The sequence below is a fragment of the Stomoxys calcitrans genome, chromosome 2, assembly GCF_963082655.1.
Source record: "Stomoxys calcitrans chromosome 2, idStoCalc2.1, whole genome shotgun sequence".
In the NCBI taxonomy this organism is placed as follows: domain Eukaryota; kingdom Metazoa; phylum Arthropoda; class Insecta; order Diptera; family Muscidae; genus Stomoxys; species Stomoxys calcitrans.
This window is the reverse complement of record NC_081553.1, coordinates 16,694,853-16,714,718: the sequence shown is the minus strand read 5'-3', so window position 1 is coordinate 16,714,718 and position 19,866 is coordinate 16,694,853. Positions and strand designations below refer to the sequence as shown.

General features: G+C 40.0%; 1 protein-coding gene across 2 annotated transcripts in view; it reads left to right on the top strand.

Moving 5' to 3' along the window:
• LOC106081855 (tetraspanin-13) overlaps window positions 1-15,715 on the top strand; it is a 29,262-nt gene extending 13,547 nt beyond the window's left edge. Inside the window, exons 3-5 of one of the 2 annotated variants that reach the window (XR_009396988.1) lie at window positions 1,689-2,036; window positions 6,826-8,014; window positions 14,701-14,788. Coding sequence is in view for 1 of the 2 variants with exons in the window: in XM_013244083.2 (XP_013099537.1) it covers window positions 1,689-2,036; window positions 14,701-14,796 (444 nt within the window). In the remaining variant the exon portion in view is untranslated. Of the gene's footprint in view, window positions 1-1,688; window positions 2,037-6,825; window positions 8,015-14,700 lie in introns of both variants that reach the window. The other variant, XM_013244083.2, reaches the window with a different exon arrangement.
• The last annotated feature ends 4,151 nt before the right edge of the window (window positions 15,716-19,866 follow it).

The window sequence follows — 19,866 nt, the reverse complement described above, 5'->3', positions numbered from 1 at the left end:
TCACTCTACAGGATTCAAAAATTGAGATACTGAGCTGAAATTTGGCACAGATACGTATTTTTGATGCACGATAGTTAAGTTCTTGAACGGGCCAAATCGGACCATATTTGAATATAGCTGCCATATAGACCGATCTCCCGATAAAGGGTCTGAAGCCCATAAAAGCATTATTTTTTATCCAATTTCACTGAAATTTAAAACAGAGAGTGGTTTTAGGCCTGCCGACATCAGACCCAAATATGGTTCAGATCGGACTATATTTAGATATAGCTGCCATATAGATCGATCTGTCGATAAATGGTCTGAAGCTAATAAAAGCTTTATTTTTTAACCGATTTCGCTGAAATGTGAAACTGAGTAGTATTAGGCCTCCTAACATAGGACCCAGATATGGTTCAGATCGGACTATATTTGAATATAGCTGCCATATAGACCCATGTCCCGATAAAAGGTCTGAAGCCCATAAAAGCTTAATTTTTAACCGATTTTGCTGAAATTTGAAACAGTGAGTAGTTTTAGGCCTCCTAACATAGGACCCAAATATGGTTCAGATCGGACTATATTTAGATATAGCTGCCATATAGACCGATCTCCCGATAAAGGGTCTGAAGCCCATAAAAGCCCTATTTATTACCCGATTTCACTGAAATTTGAAACAGTGAGTAGTTTTAGGTATCCCGACATCCGCCCCAAATATGGTTTGGATCGGACTATATTTAAATATAGCTGCCATATAGACCGATCTCCCGATAAAGGGTCTGAAGCCCATAAAAGCATTATTTTTTATCCAATTTCACTGAAATTTGAAGAAGTGAGTAGTTTTAGGCCAACCCAATCCAATCCGACCCAAATATGGTAAAAATAGGATTGTATTTAGATATAGCTGTCATATAGACCGATATGCCGGTTAAGGGTCTGAAGCTCATAAAAGCTTTATTTATTCCACGATTTTGTTGAAATTTGAAATACAAAGTTCAACAGTGACTTATATTTATAAGACCACTCAATGTCCGTGCCGAATTTGGGTGCATAAGTTATCCAATTTTCATCGGAGTGTGACGAAAGGGGGTTTACATATATATCCGAAGTGGTGGATATCCAAAGTTCGGCCCGACCTAACTTAATGCATTTTTACTTGTTTTTTATTGTAGCAGTGTGTTGTACACTGAGGCGGCAGCTCTTGCCGATGAAAGACTCTATCGGTCCAATCCGGTGCGTATAACCGGCTGCCATGGGATTGGTTCCTACTGGTATTTTCCCCTCCTTAAATACATTTACCAGATTTAATTTTCCTAGATATGTTAATGTCCCTCTTTTCCGATTATCCACTCTCATGATGTACATGTTCCTCTTCGGTCAATTGAAAAAAATACTATTTTTAATACAAAATTGTTAAAAAAAATGTTTTTGTTATGACCTTAAATGTCGTCTTGGTGCTGTCGTTGTTATCTGCGACAAACGTTGATGCAAGGACAGACAATCCAGTCAAGACTTTGGTTGTAGACATTCAAATGAAGTGAGCGGCGACCATGAAATCTAAACACAGCAAAATTTGCTATGCAAAAACTGAAATAGAATTATAACACTTTAAAGGAAATGATGTTGAAAATTTTATGTAAATTTGTTTTTCCTTAATTCATTCATTTTGTGTGACATCTTTCTCCTCCTACACCCATTTTGCGCTGCAGTACATGATCATTCTGTTCTTGCTCTTCCTCATTCAATTTTCCATTGCCAGCTCTTGTTTGGCCGTGAACTCGGAGCAGCAACAAGAATTTGCCGAAGAAGGATGGAACACAGTGCCCGCCTCCATGCACAAACAGGTGCAAGACACATTCCTGTGTTGTGGCTTCAACTCAACCAATACCACTGGCACCTCAGCGGAAGCCTCATGCGATTTGGTCAACAAACAGTGCTGTGCGGGCTCATTCGACTCAAATTGCCAGTGTCCACCATGTTTGCCCAAGTTGGAGGATAAAATCAACTATGCCTTTAAGTTGTGTGGTGGTTTGGGTATTTTCTTCAGTTTTACAGAGGTAAGTTGGAAAATGGAAATATTTTTGGTGGGGTATTCATGGTGGGTTAAATGGAATTATGGGTATGATTTCAATTGGTTTTGACTGTTTTACTAGAAACTAATTTGAAAAATATATTTAAAATTTAAAATTTTTAGTTAAAAATATCGAGTTACTTTTTTAATTTTAAGTTGTTGCTTTTTAAGTTGTTGTCTTAATTTTTGATTTTAGTAAGGCCGTAACGGTTTGCAGTGGGTGTATTTTTAAACTGGTTTTGCAAATTTGCTCACGAACTTTCTGTTAAGAAACAGGTGGAAAAATTCCCACATGTCAATGAGTGCTGTCCGATTCAAGTTTATACATAGATTCTATGCATGGCATAGTAACTCACAAAGCCAGCATTAGGAGCGGATAACCATCGTTGAAAATGTTTGCCTATGTTCTCGTCAGCAGGCCACCATAATGTAGAGGTAAGCATGTCCGTCTATGACGCTGAACGCTTGGATTCGAATGCTGGCGAGAACATCAGAAAAAAATGTTCAGCGGTGGTTATCTCCTCCTAACGTTTGCGACATTTTTAAGGTACTATGCCATGTAAAAACATTTCCCCAAAGAGGTGTCCCACAGCGGCACGCCGTTCAGACTCGACTATAAAAAGTTTGCCCCATTAGGAGGCCACCGTAGCGCAGAGGTTAGCATGTCCGCATATGACGCTGAAAGCCTGGGTTCGAATCCTGGGGAGACCATTCGAAAAAATTTTTAACTGTGGTTTTTCCCTCCTTATGCTGGCAACATTTGTGAGGTACTATGCCATTTAAAACTTCTCTCCAAAGAGGTGTCGCACTGCGGCATGCCATTTTGACTCGGCTATAAAAAGAGGCCCTTTATCATTGAGCTTAAAACTTGACTCAGAATCCACTCATTGATATGTGAGAAGCCTGACCCTGTTCCTTAGTGGAATGTTCATGGGCAAAATTTGCATTTGCATTAGGGAGGCTTAATGGAATGTTCTCGTCAAGATTCGGACATGCTAATTTTGCGCCACGATGGCCTCGACTGGGAATATTGTCATACTGACAGGGGAGGATTGCAAACGTAGCCCTCGTCGTCGAATAATATGACTCCTCTGTGTAGTGTATACCTAACACTTTTGCTGTTGAAGAAAGTAACCCTTACTTGGAATATATAGCGTAGCAGTGAAATCTGGAACACCCAAGATATGGCTAAGTAACCAATTTACACACTTTGCAGCTGTCGACAGTACTCTGCCAATAATCGCTGTGTTTTGGAGAACTTAAATGATGACTACGAGATACGGGTTTCCCTCCTGGGTAATGACTAGAATAGAGCTGGCAAAATATCGATGGCACTATCGATACTATCGATATTCTCCATGTCTATATGGATACTATAAGCAATCCGACACTAAATGTATCCTTTAAGATAAATTGCGCCAATAGAGGGCGAAATTTTCATCCTATTAGACTAACATTTTATACAATGATTTCACTCATGACTTCCAACTGATTTTATTAAACTTGGTTTGATTTTGCTTCTCTTTGATATTGCTTCTATATAAATCGATCTCCTGATTTTTACTTCTCATTTTCGTTTGAAATATAGATGATGGGAAATTAACGATAGTGGCGATATTTATTATTAAAACTATCGAAATTATCGAACATTGCGATAATCGATAGTGTGCCACCTCTAGACTAGAAGCGCATTGCTTTAGCAAAGCAGCAGGACACGACAATGACTGTATGTTAAGTGCGGTGTCCCCATTGCGGCTATAGTTTTACTGTCGGTGAAGATGTTCGCACTCGACGTCCTCGCGTTAACACCACACCACTTTACGCATTCCGTGATCGCCCGGATCTCCGCCTGCAGGACCGTATTATGGTCAGGCAGTCTAAAACAGATCTCAGTCCCTGGCTTCTCAATGTAGACCCCCAGGCCCACTCTATCCTCCAGCTTTGATCCATCCGTGTAACATAAACTTCCAGATGGCAATACTAGGGTTCCGTCAATTCAAGACTGCGCCGATGGAAGCAGTGCCTCGCACTCGATTTCAAGGTTCATCTCAGGTATACGATAGAAAACCTCTTCCCTTCATTCCAGGTTTCCTATCGTCGCCTCGATTATACCGCCATGGTATGAGATGCTCCCATCCTCAATCCACAGTGGGTGGCTCACACTTTATCTGTGTCAATGGGTCGGATATCTAGAATAGTCACCAGTGCCCTAGTGGGCGTGGTCCTCATTGCTCCGCCTATGGCAAAACAACGTGTTCTCTGAGAATGCAGTATGCTCCTTATGTTGCACTTTTTCTCCATAGCAGTCCACCAAGCTACTGAGGCGTAAATAAGTACTGTTTAGACCGCTCCAGTAGAGCCAGTAGACTATCCTCGGATTCAGGCCCCATTTTGAGCCTACGGCCCGTCTACATAGTGCCCAACGTCTGTGAGCCTTCTCAGTACGCCCCTGAATGTGAAACTTCCAATTAAGTTTCCTTTTCAAGATCACACCTAAGTATTTGACCTTGTCGGATATCGAAATCGTTTTATTGAGGGAACGTGGTGCGTTAAATTGGCCCACCTTCGTCTTCTCGTGAACAGAAATATTTCAGTCTTCTCTGGGTTAACATTGAGACCTCTGCCCAGTCACATGCAAGACCTTTTCGGTCCTTCTGCATAGCTCGTTCGGATCCTTACCCCTTAGAAGTATTATAACATCGTTTGCGTAGCAGACGGGTTCAAATCCCTCCTACGTCAGCATCCGTAATAGGTTATTTATGGTGGTCACCCATAAGAGTGGCGATAAAACGCCCCCCTGTGGCGTGCCTTGTGCCACTATCTCCCTTATATTTATGCCACACAATCTCTAAGGACCGGGTCCACCCGGTCCTGGTCTAAGTATTGGATCAGTGTGTCGGTCCTCACATTTTATTATATTAGTTTTTATTTTTATACCCACCACCTAAGGATGGGGGTATATTCCGTAAGAAGCTAAGACGATCTAGACATGTCCGTCCGTCTGTCTGTTGAAATCACGCTACAGTTTTTAAAAATAGAGATATTTAGCTGAAACTTTGCACAGATTCTTTTTTTGTCCATAAGCAGGCTAAGTTCGAAGATGAGCTATATCGAACTATATCTTGATATAGCCCTTATATAGACCGATCGGCTGTTTTAATGTCTTAGGCCCATGAAAGCCACATTTATTATCCGATTTTGCTGAAATTTGGGATAGTGAGTTGTATTAGGCCCTTTGACATCCTTCGTCATATTAGCCCAGATCGGCCCAGATTTGGATATAGCTGCCATATAGACTGATCCTCCGATTTAGGAGCCACATTTATTATCCGATTTTGCTGAAATTTGGGACAGTGAGTTGTTTTAGGCCCATCGACATCCTTCGTTAATTTGGCCTAGATCGCTCCAGATTTGGATATAGCTGCCAAATAGACCGATCCTCCGATTTAGGGTCTTAGGTCCATAAAAGCCATATTTATTATCCAATTTTGCTGAAATTTGGGACAGGGAGTTGTCTTAGGCCCTTCCACATCTTTCTTCAATTTGGCCCTGATCGGTTCAGATTTGGATATAGCTGCCATAGAGACCGATCTCTTGATTTAAGGTTTTGGGCGCATGAAAGGCGCATTTAATGTCCGATGTCGCCGAAATTTGGGACAGTGGGTTTAGTTAAGCCCCTTCTGCAATATGGCACAGTTCGGTAAAGATTTGGATATAGCTGCCATATAGACCGATTTCTCGGTTTTACATTTTGGGGCTATAAAAGGCGCATTTACTGTCCGATGTCGCTGAAACTTGGGACAGTGAGTTGTGTTGGGCTCTTCGACATTTTTCTGCATCTTGGCAGAATTCGGTCCAGATTTGGATATAGCTGCCATGTAGCCCATTATCCCGATTTAAAGTCTTGGCCCTATAAAAGGCGCATTTATAATCCGATTTCACTGTAATTTGACACAATGGCTTATGTTAGGCTTTTCGACATCCGTGTCGTATATGGTTCAGATAGGTTTATTTTTCGATATAGCTACTAAAAAGACCAGATTTTGTTATTCACAATTTGGTCCAAATCGGAACAAATTTCGATAAAACTGCTATGGGACATAAGCAATTTTCACCGGATTTTGATGGAAGGTGGTTTACATATATGCCCTAGGTGGTGGGTATCCAAAGTTCGACCCGGCCGAACTTAACGCCTTTTTAATTGTTTTTTTTTTAATATTTTATTATTATTTTTTTTATTTATTTTTTTTTTAATATTTTATAATTATTTTTTTTATTTTTTTATTTTATTTTTATTATTATTTCTTTTTATTTCGTGCTAAATTTAATCTGTTGATTGTTTTATTCCATTCTGTGTTTTTGCTTTCTCTAAATATTGGGTTGCCCAAAAAGTAATTGCGGATTTTTCATATAGTCGGCGTTGACAAATTTTTTCACAGCTTGTGACTCTGTAATTGCATTCTTTCTTCTGTCAGTTATCAGCTGTTACTTTTAGTTTGCTTTAGAAAAAAAGTGTAAAAAATGTATATTTGATTAAAGTTTATTCTAAGTTTTATTAAAAATGTATTTACTTTCTTTTAAAAAATCCGCAATTACTTTTTGGGCAACCCAATATATCAAATACTGCCAAAACAAATGTTTACATAACGCAATCTAAAACATACTCAAATACTAATGTAATAACAACTTTCTTCTTTATCTTTTTAATACATTATTGCCAACCCCGATACTAACCGTAACTCATACTTTCATCGCCTAAACGAAACACGTAACAGTTCATTGGAGTTTGGTTAACTGTGCGCTATCGCAATCAAAAAGATCCTCGTGGATTACCCAGTGCTTTTCTCTAAATACACAAAACGAAATTCAATGAAATTGAATATTTATACGAAAATCAATAATTTATACAATTAACAATTATTTGATAATTTTTTCTAATTTCCCACAAAATTTGCAAAAGAAGGGAATAACACACCCACACACACACATATTCAAACTAATTTCTAGTCATGTCTTAAGAAGTCGTCTCTTTCGGACTTTCTGATAGTATTCACAATGAATCTCTTCTACAGAGAATTTGTAGAAAAACAACAACAACATTCACTATTTTAGATCTTTTACAAGAGAAAAAAGAACACACACACACAGCAACAATACAAAAAAAGAATGACAGATAATAATAAACGAAATGTAATGTTTATGAATAAACACTCAAACACACATACATACATACATACATACATACATACATAGTTATACCATAATTAAAATACAATTACCAAAAACACCACTCTTACTCATAATGAAAGAAAGAAAAAAAGAAAAAATCAATACTACTTATTAACTAATTAACCATCGTCATCATTATATAGGCATTGAAAGAAGTATTTGATTTAATTTTGCATTTAGGATATTTATTTAACCATAACACATTAGTCATTAGCCTACCATACAATACTTACATAGGCTTAACGTCATTATACACATACCACATGTTTCTATACATACATACATATATACATACATATAATATATACTATATATACAACATAAGAGAATATATTATGTACTTATATCTAAGTCTATACATACTTAAATATTTAGAAAGACATTAGCATATAAAAAAGTCCGTTTGTCCAGGCCATTCGGAATGTAATCAAACTATCTATCTATCAATCTATCCAATCATTGTCATCACACTTCTTTCGAGTACAGCCTTCGTTTTGTCATGCTCCAACTCCTTTTCCCTCCATTCCCTACTGACTTATTATTCAGAATGTTTTTAGTTTCTTGTTCACATATCCAAAAGGGTTTCATAGCCAATTAAAGTTGACAACATTGTATTGAATATCCTTCTTATCCTATCTAAAAACAATGATATATTCCCTCTGGAAACATCGTCATAGCGACATAAATTCCTATTTTAGCACGCATATAACAATCTGGAGAGTCAAAAAATATTGGGTGAGATATATTTGCGGATTTGATTTTCACTTTATTTTTTTTTTAATATCTTTGTTGGCATTTCTTTTCTTTATTTTGTTAGACTGATGTGATATTTGTGTAAAATTTATTTTAAGTTTTTTTTTTGGCTTATATAAAATTATGCAAATTTTGCCCATGAAAATTCCACTAAGGATCGGGGGCAAACTTCTCACATAACAATGAGTGCAGTCCCATTCAAGTTTTAAGCTCAATGATAAGGGGCCTCCTTTTTATAGCCGAGTCCGAAAGGCGTGCCGCAGAGCGCCACCTCTTTGGAGAGAAGTTTCACATAGCATACTACCTCACAAATGTTGCCAGCATTAGGAGGGGAAAACCACTATTTTTTTCTGATGGTCTCGCCAGGATTCGAACGCAGGCGTTCCGCGTCATGGGCGAACATGCTAACCTCTGCGCTAACCCGTGTGGCCTCCATTTAAAATTTAAAATACAAATTTTATACTCGTCTATTTTTTTTTGCCTTCCTGAAACAGTAGCATATATGTAATTGTGGGCTGAACTACATTTCCGATGACGCTATCCACTAGTCCTAGGCTATTTCGGGTCCAACGTTGAGTTGGGGAATTTCGTTCTTTATAATGAGCACCTAATAAGCTAACTCGGTCAGTTAGGTGTATGTGCCACTATGGGCATACACCTAAGCCAGTAATCGGCTTGTTGTGCGCTCCAAAAACTATAAAGTAACGTGCTACTTACAAAATCCTTAATTGTTTTCAATACCATTCCCCTAAGGTGGTTCATGTCTGGTATTGTGTCTCCATCTAAGTGCCGGTATCTGTTAGACGCGAAAGCCGGGCAATAACAAAGGAAATTCTCCAACGTCTCATCATCTTCCCCGCATGCCTTAAACATGCTATCACGTACCAACGATTTTACATAAGTGAGCTCGTAGTCCTATATGTCCGTTATGATACCAATAGCTATACTGACCTCCTTTTTGCTTCCTTTCAGTAATAGCCTCGTCTTTTCACGATCTGGATCCCCATAGGATTTTCGCCATTCTACCGACCGTTTCGCTGTTCCACAATGTTGTATGCGCATTTGTCGCCCATTCCCTTAACTCGGACTGCGTCTACCCGAAAGGCTTTGGGTTAACCAAGTTTATTGACGGCAGTCCTCTAGCCTTCACCGCCAAATCGTCTATCCTTTCATTTCCCCTTACTCCGTTATGGCCCGGCACCCAAACCATGTGGATTTTGCCATCCTCAGAGAAGGCGTTAATCTCCTTCTTACACTGCAAGACTGTTCGTGACCTTACCGTCCTGGTTGTTATTGCCCTTATGGTAATTTTACTGTTGGTAAAGATGTTCATACTCGACGTGCTCGCGTTAGCACTACACTACTTCACGCATTCCGTGATCGCCCGTACCTTCCACTGCAGGACCGTATTATGGTCAGGCAGTCTAAAACAGATCTCAGTGTCTGGGTTCTCAATGTAAACCCCCAGGCCCACTCTGTCCTCTAGCTTTGATCCATCCGTGTAACATAATCTTCCAGATGGCAATACTAGGGATCCTTCAATCCAAGACTGTGCCGATGGCAGCAGTTCCTCGTACCGGACTTCAAGGTTCATCTCAGGTACCCGATCAGAAACCTCTCCCCTTCCTTCCAGCAGGTTTCCTATCGTCGCCTCGATTATACCGCGATGGTATGAGCTGCTCCCATCCTCAATCCATTCTCCCATCGCCGTAAGTTTCATATCCGCAGTGGCTGCCTCAGGCAGGCCCTTACAAACGCTTTTTAGCCAACCAAGTTTGAAAGCATTTCCAAGGTCGTCGGTCTTATACGCTTCTCCACCTACGACCTAGAAAATAGCAGAAGTCAACATGCAAAATTTCATTCATATCGAATAAGAAATTTATCTAGTCTCCCAAAAGTGTATTTATCTAGTCACCCATCGGCTGCTGCTGTTTAGTTGTACAGCCAGTTAACTGCTACATTCAGCACATCACCGTTGCCAGAATTCCTACTTTGCTTCTACAACTGAATGTGTATGCGTTGAATCTAACTCTCAAGACTGCACCAAAGCCATCGGCCAGATGTTTCAATCATTATTCTGCCGCAGAATATATTGATTTGCTTATACTCACGTGGTTCACTTTCTCATTGGGATTTTGGTACCCAAGTAAAATTCTTTGGACTTTTCCATAGAGTCGGCAATGATTTGCCATTTTTTCTGGCCGTAAATCAGTTAGTCTGTTCATCATTGTCTTCTGCCAGGGCATACACACATTCATATATGTAAGACTGATGTACATGGTACATGGCTTTTATTAGAATTTTCTCAAAGTGCTTTAGTCTCCCACTTAACACAGGCTGTTTCTCAGCTATGTATCTTTGCCTGATATAAGGCTATGGTCAGCCCTCCATAGCATGATCGAGAAGGTCTCAAGTACCTCGGTGTTATAAGGAGCGATCCAAAGGAGGCACTGAACACAATTCTAGGTCCCTACCACACAAGCTGGAATATTGAGGTCCGATCTGTGGCGTGTTCATTACTGTCACGAGAAGCTTAGTTGCGAGCTACACAGGTTGCGGATAGTGGATTGTCCATCCGCAGAAGCTGTAACTGCAGTCGCGGACAATCAGCGGTATCGAGCGGAGAGTCTCAGTGAGAGGTCGGGTGGCACCGGCTCTTGCACAAATACTGAGTGCCTACGATGCTCGATATGACAAGGTGGATTATTGGCGCGTTAAAATAACTAATGGCCGCCCTGTTCCCGCGGCGATCGGTCCTTTGGACCGGAACGAGCTTGTTCACCTACTGGAACTTGACGAGGATCGCCACCTCCACATGAAAATTTAATTACAACAACAATTCTATGTCTTTCTTAACCCACAATCTGGGGTTACTCTTTAGATACTCTTTCATTACACTAGGGGCCAGTGATGCGGCTTGACGGTGTTGCGGCAGAGTATATGCGTTACGACGGGCACTTACCTGAGGTTCCTTCCTTATAGACGGTTTGAACGTCGTTTTTCCGGAAAAGGGAACTCTAGGGTATGCCTTCATTTCCTGGACTTTCGGCTTACACGAATGGGTTTGGAATAACTATTTATATTGGGACAGGGGTTTACAATGAGTTTCCAGGAATTAGCCGTATACGTTTCTGAGTGGGTGCAACGACTTCCAGGTCTTTTTCCATGTTTGGACTCCCTTCTAGCACACAGCTCTCTTGTCTGGACTAATGTAGATATCTGAAGAAAATTTTTAACGAAGAGAACTTCTCTGGGCTTGTATGTCGTCTGTCGACATACAATATACGTCTAACGTATAAAATGTTAATCGGTTGTTTTTGTTGTAGCAGTATGTTGTGTCCCATTCATTCGTCTGCTGGGTTCAGTAAGTATGCAGAATGGAGGTGTGCCTTTAGTTGTGGTGTCACGTGATTCGTAAGTGAGATCCAAATTCAATCACGTGATCTTGCTTGACCGTGCGTGAGAGTGAGTGATTAAAATCATGCTAACGACACTATTCACGAGTCACTCACGACTAACTAAAACAAAATTTTGTCATGATTTCCTTGTTAGTCATGCGTCAGTAACTTTTTTTTGTCTCGTTAGCGTGAGCCGACAACAAAAGTCATGCGTGATCGTACGTGAATCATTTGTTCCCTTAAGCGTTCGTGACCGTGAGTAAAAAATCACTCACACCCCCATCTCTGATCCAGACCTAGTAACTCTGCAACTTAGTTGGGATCTGGGGCTCAATTCTCTTTCCATGAAAACACAAAATGAAAAGTTTTTTTTTTGCGTTTTCATAGCTTTTCTGATTCTTGTATTGGGTAAACTCAAAAAACTAAAAATACATTTTTCCATCATGTTTTCGAATGAAAACAAAAATATTTTTTTTCCATTTCGTGTTTTCATAGAAACAGAATTGAGCCCCTGGTCCTAAATCGAGTAGCATTGGCTGATCAGTTAAACGGGTTGTATGTGTGTGTGTTTTGAGGCACCCGGTTACAATCGGAACACACATCCAACACGCTGCAATCTGTAGGATTCTGTTGTAACGCAATTGAGCCAGAACTACACTGGTTTGCTAGGGAAGTCAACTTTTTCAACTGCAGCGTCATAGCTTATGACGCTGCAGAAAATATTTTCAGCGGTGGTTTCCCTCCTAATGATTGCGAGATTTGTGAGGTACTAGAGGCAATGTAAAAACTTCACCCAAAAGATGTGTCGCCTTTAGGCAAGCGGTTCGGACCTGAGGTCCTTGTTTTTACTTCATACCTCACAAATTGCAGTTTCATGTACGATCTCTAAAGGCTGTCAAATGTGAGACTCATTCGTCGCAGATAATCTAATCGTTATAATTTAGGTTGGTCAAAGTTTCAAATGTCTTCTTCGCCATATCGTGCTAAAAAAGTTGGATGTAGCGGAAGTCCAGTACGTGACTAAGGTCCTCAACTTGTCTCTTGTTCACAATGATTGGAAAACGGGCAGAGTTTAGTAGAATCTCATGGCAACCGGTTAAATGGTTCGGAGAGATTCTTTCCTATTCTTACTGAGGAACGCGTATCAGCAAGTGTCATCCTGCAGAGTCTTATTAATTTTGCAGGAATACCAAACTCTGACATGGCTTGAAATACCTTTGAACGTAAAGGAGTATCGAAGGCGGCTTTGTAGTCAACAAAGAAATGGTAGGTTTTAATTTGTCCTTCTCGGGTCTTTTCCAGGATTTGGCGCAGTGTGATGAATATCTGGACTAGGGTGGATTTACCTGGTCTAAAGCCGCATTGATAGGGCCCAATAATCTCATTGACTTTAGGTTTTAATCTTTCATACAGTACGCTCGAGAGTATCTTGTATGCAATGGGGAGGAGACTTATTCCTCTGTAGTTGGCACATTCCGCCTTGTCACCTTTGCTGAGGTTCCAATCATCGGGTATGCGTTCTTCTAGCCAGATTGCGCAGATAAGCTTATGCATACGCCTTATCAGCGTGTCGCCTCCGGTCTTAAATAGTTCAGCGGGTAATCCGTCGGCTCCTGCTGCCTTGTTCTTTAGTCGGGTCACCCATTCTGACTAGGAGGTAAACATTCTATACCATCATCAGGGATTAGTTCTGCGATATCCTTTTCGCCGCCAACATCGGACACTAGCAGTTGGGTAAAATGTTCTTTCCATATCCTCAGCATGTTGTCTGTGTCAGTTACCAGATTTCCTTCTTTGTCTCTGCAGGAGGATGTGCCTGCACCAAAGCCATCGGTTTGGTTTTCAATTCGCTCGCACTCACGTCTTTCCATTTCCTTTTTCTTTCTGCGGAATAAACGTTTCTCCTGATTGCAGGGTTGCTCTATATGCCGCATTCTTGGCTTCAGTAGCATCTCGACACTCTTGCTCGTACCATGGGTTTTTTTGGAGGAGGCTTCCGGTACCAAAGTACGGATTTCGCGGCATTTTCCATGGAGTGGCCAACTGTTTGGCACTGCGCCATTATATCATCGGAACAAGGTGTGCTTTCATCAAGCAGTTGGGTCAGTCGAGTGGAGTATGCCGCTGCTATTTGTTGTGTTTGCAGCTTTTCAATGTCCAGCTTCCGTGCAGTGTTAGATCGTACTTTCCTCGCCATGTTCAAACGGGAGCGAATCTTTACTGCAACAAGGTAAATGATCCGAATCTATATTCGCTCCACGGATCGATCGTACATCTAACACGCTGGATGAATGCCTTCCATCTATCACAACGTGATCAATTTGGTTTCTCGTGTTTTGATCGGGTGACAGCCATGTGGCTTTGTGAATATTTTTATGTCGAAATCTGGTGCTATTAACTACCATGTTTTTCGCCACGGCGAAATCTATCAGCCTCAACCCATTACTGGACGTTATCTCGTGGAGGCTAAACTTTCCGACTGTTGGACCAAAAATGTCCTCCTTTCTCTCCGTTTTTACTATTCCTTTGTTTTTCATAGTAGTTCTATGTTTTCCGGGGCGGGTTACTGGCCCAGCGCCCCAACTGCATGGGTTTGGTGGGATTGCTGGTTCCCTCGTTGTGGCGAGCCGCTTGCCCCAAGATCCGACGCTCGCCGCCAGCCGCCCCTAACCTGGGAACAGACGCTGATGTTGGCTATTGGTTATTTGAAGGCGCCAATAACTCGCCTTATCATCTCGAGTATCATTGGCACTCAGTATTTAATAAAAAACCAGTGCCAACTGACTCCTCACTGAGACTCTCCTCTCGAAAATCGTCGACTGCCCGCGGCCGCATTTGTAGCTACTCCGCATAAAAACGGAGCTTTCCACCATCCGCAACCTGTGGACGCGCCCGGTAGCTTTCAGCTAAGCTTCCCGTGATAACGATGGGCACTACACAAGTCGGAACTCAATGTTCCAGCCTGTGTGGTGCTCATAGTCATCCCGTCCTTACCTAACCTAACCTAAAAGAGTCCCTAGAATGATTAGCCTAAAACGATCAACTGAAAATTTTAAGAGTTAAGTATGGGAAAGGTTCCACGAACACTCCTTCAGTTACCATATTTTTTCCTAAAGTTAATTTTTCATTTTCTTTCATTTATTGGTTTAATAAAATTGTGCTTTTTTTTCTTTATATATTTATTTATTTTTAATTTATGTTTTTATTTATTAATTTAAAACTATTAATAATTTAGAAAGCACTAATAATGAACTTGCCTAACTTTTTCAGGTACTTGCTGTATTCTTAGCCCGTCGCTATCGCAATCAAAATGATCCCGATTATTTGCCAGCCCGTGCCGTTTTTCCCCGCAATTATATTTACTAACGCAGGGGAAATATGGTTTTCAAGGACCCCCACCCCCAAACCGTGCTTAGCAGAAAAAATAAAAGATAAAATAAAAACTATCGATCAAACAAAAAACATAAATGGAGGAAATAAAATTTCCTCTTTTGCTCATGCCCCACCATAAAGAAAACGAAACCAAATCAAGCAAACATTCATTCAGGCAACTAATTATTGTTTTCTATATGTTTTGTAGAGTTTACAAGAGAGAGAAAGAGAGTTTACTTATAATAGGAAGATTTATTTTAAAATTATTTTTTTTTTGTTTTATTGAAAATAAGTGTTGTAATTATTGTGTTTGTAAACATATATACATGCATATAGTGAAGTAGAACGATGTATTCTCATGTAGTCAAAATGGGACGAAGGCTGATTCTTTATTTTTTTTATTATTATTATCAAAAACCTTTAAGCATAATCAATAGGAAATTTTTTTATGTTAATTTTATGTTTTAATAATTTGTATATTCATTCTTGGGAATATCCAACAAAAATTTCTATGAAAAATTCCAATTAGGTAATTAATTTAATTAAATTTTTTTATAATTTTTAGTTTTTTAAGCCAATGTTCCTTTGTTTCGTTTGTTGTTTATGTTGCATAAGCGCCTTGAACCAAAAACCTACACGAATTTGTGTTGAGATTATTTTTTTTTATGTATTTTAAGTTTACGAAGCAAAACTGTTAAATTTTTTTTTAATAATTTTTCTGTCTGCTGAACTTTAACCATATTGCACACCACTGTCTTTCAACAACTGTCAATAGTCATTTAATTATTTGCTAATTATTTGTATTTGTTTTAGTTTATATGTATCATTGTTTATTGTAAAAGAAAGGATAATAATATAGTTGTAGGGCTGTGTGAAAATCATTTTAATAAAGTAAACACTGATTTAATATGAATTTTTTAATTTATATTTAAAAAAAAATATTTTTATGAAAAAGGAATATTCAGTTACTAAACTCAAAATTTATTTACAAAAAGCTTTGATGTTAATGTTAAAAAACGTGTTTTTATGTTTAAAATGTGGTTTTGTAGCCGTTTGAGTATTTTCCCATGAACATTCCATTAAGAAACATGGAATACTTTAATTGGGATTAAATGAAATACTTATCTCAAACCTGTGCAGGGGTCTTAGTCTCACATCCTTTATCGAGCTAGTTTTTATTCGAAGATTAATTCCGTTACGTAAGTACTAATTGGATCAGGGCTAACGATTGTAATTTGTCAAAAAGTTATCGATTTAGGGGAAGAAAACATCGATCTGTCGAGCGTAGTCGAGTCCGTCCATCCGTCTGTCTGTCGAAAGCCCGTTAACATCCGAAGGAGTAAAGCTAGCCGCTTGAAATTTTGCAAAAATACTTTTTATTAGTGTAGGTCGGTTGGTATTGTAAATGGGCCAAATCGGTCTATGTTTTGATGTAGCTGCCATATAAAGCGGTCTTGGGTCTTGACTTCTTGAGCCTCTAGAGGGCGCAATTCTCGTCCGATTTTATTGAAATTTTGCACGTAGTGTTTTGGTAAGTGCTACCAACAACCACACCAAGTATGGTTTAAATCGGTCCATATTTTAATATAACTGCCGTATAAACCAATCTTGGGTCTTGAATTCTTGAGCCTCTAGAGGGCGCAATTCTCGTCTGATTTTATTGAAATTTTGCACGTAGTGTTTTGGTAGCACTTCCAACAACTACACGAAGTATGGTTTAAATCGGTACATAATCTGGTATAGCTGTCATATAAACCGATCTTGGATCTTGATTTCTTGAGCCAATAGAGCGCGCAATTCTCGTCCGATTTAACTGAACTTTTGCACGTAGTGTTTTGATATCACTTTCAACAACTGTGCTAAGTATGATTCAAATCGGTACATAATCTGGTATAGCTGTCATATAAACCGATCTTGGATCTTGATTTCTTGAACCTTTAGAGGGCGCAATTCTCATCCTATTTGGCTGACATTTTGTACAACGGCTTCTCTTATGACCTTCAACATACGTGTCCAATATAGTCTGAATCGATCAATAGCTTGATACAGCTCCCATATAAACTTATCTCCCGATTTTGCTTCTTGAGCCCCTACAAGGCGCAATTCTTATCCGAATGAACTGAAATATTACACAATGACTTCTACAATGTTCAGCATTCATTTATGGTCCGAATCGGACTATAACTTGATATAGATCCAATAGCATAACAGTTTTTATTCAATATTCTATCTCTGTCTAAAAAGAGATACCGCGCATAGAACTCGTCAAATGCTATCAATGGTGGAGGGTATATAAGATTCGGCCCGGCCGAACTTAGCACGCTCTTACTTGTTTCTTCATATTCCTAACATTCCTAAAAACAAAATTCTAAGTTTGGTTAAGCACTTTCACTCTAGAGCGATTTAAATATGATAACAATTAAATATATGCGCCACAAAGTCTGCGTTCAGTAATTAAAAATAAACAAAAGAGTTATTTAAAGACAAAATAAAAACATATTAACACATTCCTAATATTTGGTAGGTTAGCCACGTTGTTTTAAGACTACACTTAATCTATTTGGCATGGAGTTTACCAACTTCTCTGTTTCCCCAGATTTTATTTTCGCCTATTCGGCCTGCATGACACTTCGTAACATCTCCTTGCTGGTTGTAATGTGCTGACGAATTTTTTTCTCCAATATAACCCAAAGATGCTCAATGGGGTTGAGATCTGGTGATTGGGGTGTTTTAAGCTGCTTTGGAGTGTCAGTTTAGTTTTTTCAAAATATTGAGATAACCCCATTTATCCACTTTGGACTCAATAAATTCTAATTGACCCACTCCACTAGCAGCCATACACCCACACACCATAACTCCAACACCACCGTGCTTCACCGTTCCAACTAAATGTTGTTTTTCCAGCTCAGTCCCGGACTTGCGCCACACTATTTGCCGACCTTTAATGCCAAAAATACAGAATTTGCTCTCGTCGGAGAAAATAATTTGTTTCCAGAATTCAGTAGGCTTATTGATGAAAGATTAGCGAATGCAATCCGCTTTTGTCTGTTTATGACTGAAATATACGGCTTTCTTCGAGCAACTCTTCCATGAAATCCAGCTCTATGTAGAAATTAAGGGAGTTTATTCCCAGGGAGTTTTCAGAATTGGGCTGTTTGTGTTCTTTAACCAATCATAAAAGTTTGTCAGGTGAACGCAGACTTTATGGGCTATGTGTATGTAGTGTAACCAGTGTCATGCTCATAGTTATTCTGTGCCTAACATTCTCATATTAGTTGACCACACTTGAGCAAGCTCATTCGCCATGAAACGAACTATTAGGTCTGTTCGCGTACTTTTCCAGTAAAAATTTGCAGGAGAGTAAGAGGCAGTCAACTCTCTTTAAAAAATTTGCAAGCAAAAGTACGTAAAAAAAATTTGCAGAAAAGCAGCTGATTTTTGTTTTGGTTGGCTTGTTATTTGCTTGCTAAGGAAAACAACTTGTGAGGAATTTTTCTTAGATAAACGAGAGTGACAAGGCTAAAAGGGAAGCCATTCGGCGTATCCGTGATCTCCGTGCCGATGGACAGCCATCGCAATTTACCGTGCACGTAGCTACGAATGTCATCTGTGGCACCAAGTCGCGCAAAGCGCTGGTCCCAGAATGAATCTCTACACTGATGCGTAGAAATCTGGATCTGCTTGGATTCGAGTATCTTACAACTGTTCTTAACCTGTCTGAAAACTATTATAGTACTCAATGTTTGGAGGTAGGGCAGTGTGATCCCGCTACTGATACCTGGAAAGGACACGAGCAAGGTTAAGTCGTACAGACCCATCTCCCTTCTCTAATCAGTTGGCAAGACGCATGAGGGACAACTCCTCCCGATCCTCCCGTTGGACAATTTCCATTCGCCGGGCATCAGCATGCAATTCGAAGACTGAATAGGACTACAACTGTTTTATATGCTAGACGTTTTCGTCCATTGTGATACCAGAGGAACAGGAGAAGAAAGATGCCTTCTTATTCCTACCGTTGAACCAACCAGGTCACTTCAAAAAGTCCAACAAGATACAAGTTCTCGAAAAAATGAAAACCTAAAGTGAAATTCCTTCTGACTGCTAGTGCGGAACACACACAACAGATGTTTCATAGTTTCTTCTTCCTCTATTTCACAGCATCTGTAGAAATCGTTACTTGCAACCTCCGTCAGCATGTTTTTCTTCAGACAGCTACCTGCCACGACGGACACAATGACCGCGACGTCTGTCAGCATGTTTTCCTTCAGACAGTAACCTGTCACAATGGCTGCGACGTCTGTTCTAGACAGCGATAGCAAATCGGTAGACCTCCACATATCTAGTAGAGGCCAAATAATTTTGGAGTGTTGCTGCATTCAGCCAGTACGAAGTCATTCCTACAACAGCCGGAAGCAATTGCTACAGCAGTCCGAAGTTTACTTCGTGAAAAAACAGCATCAACCCACACATTATTTGCGCGGTCATCGAAGTAAGCGTCTATCATACCAAGAAGCTCCCACAGGGCATGGTTTACTCTCTTCAGCTATATAGATGATGGCTCGGGCCTCAGCGTAGCCTTTTCCATAGTCGAAGATGCTCTTTAAATTTTCTAACCAAACTCGACTTCACATGGCTTATCAACAGAGCCTTTAACACCGCCAATTGGGTAACTGCTGTTGCATTGAAATTGTCAATAGGGCCTTCAGGACCTCGAAGGCGTTCGCCTAAAAGAGGCTTCGCCTTTCCAAAAGCCTCTTATTCCTAGCATGTTGGCATCAATCCGACCCCGTAGGAATTGGGGCGGCCGAATGTGCCGGTAAGAAGTTGAGTCAGAACTACTCTGGTTTGAAGGGTGAGGTTAACTTTTTCAGGTGATATCCGGTCCCCAGTGGAGGGGGATTGGCTGGACCCGCCTGAAACTCTGCCAGATCTACAGGTTTTCTTTTGTAGCCCTGAACCTCTCGCTCTTGATCGGTTGATACCCATCCACAAGAAGGTGATTGTGGTGCGATATCAGTCCAGTAAATACAGCATATAGTTGTGCCTTCGCACGGGTAGGATCTT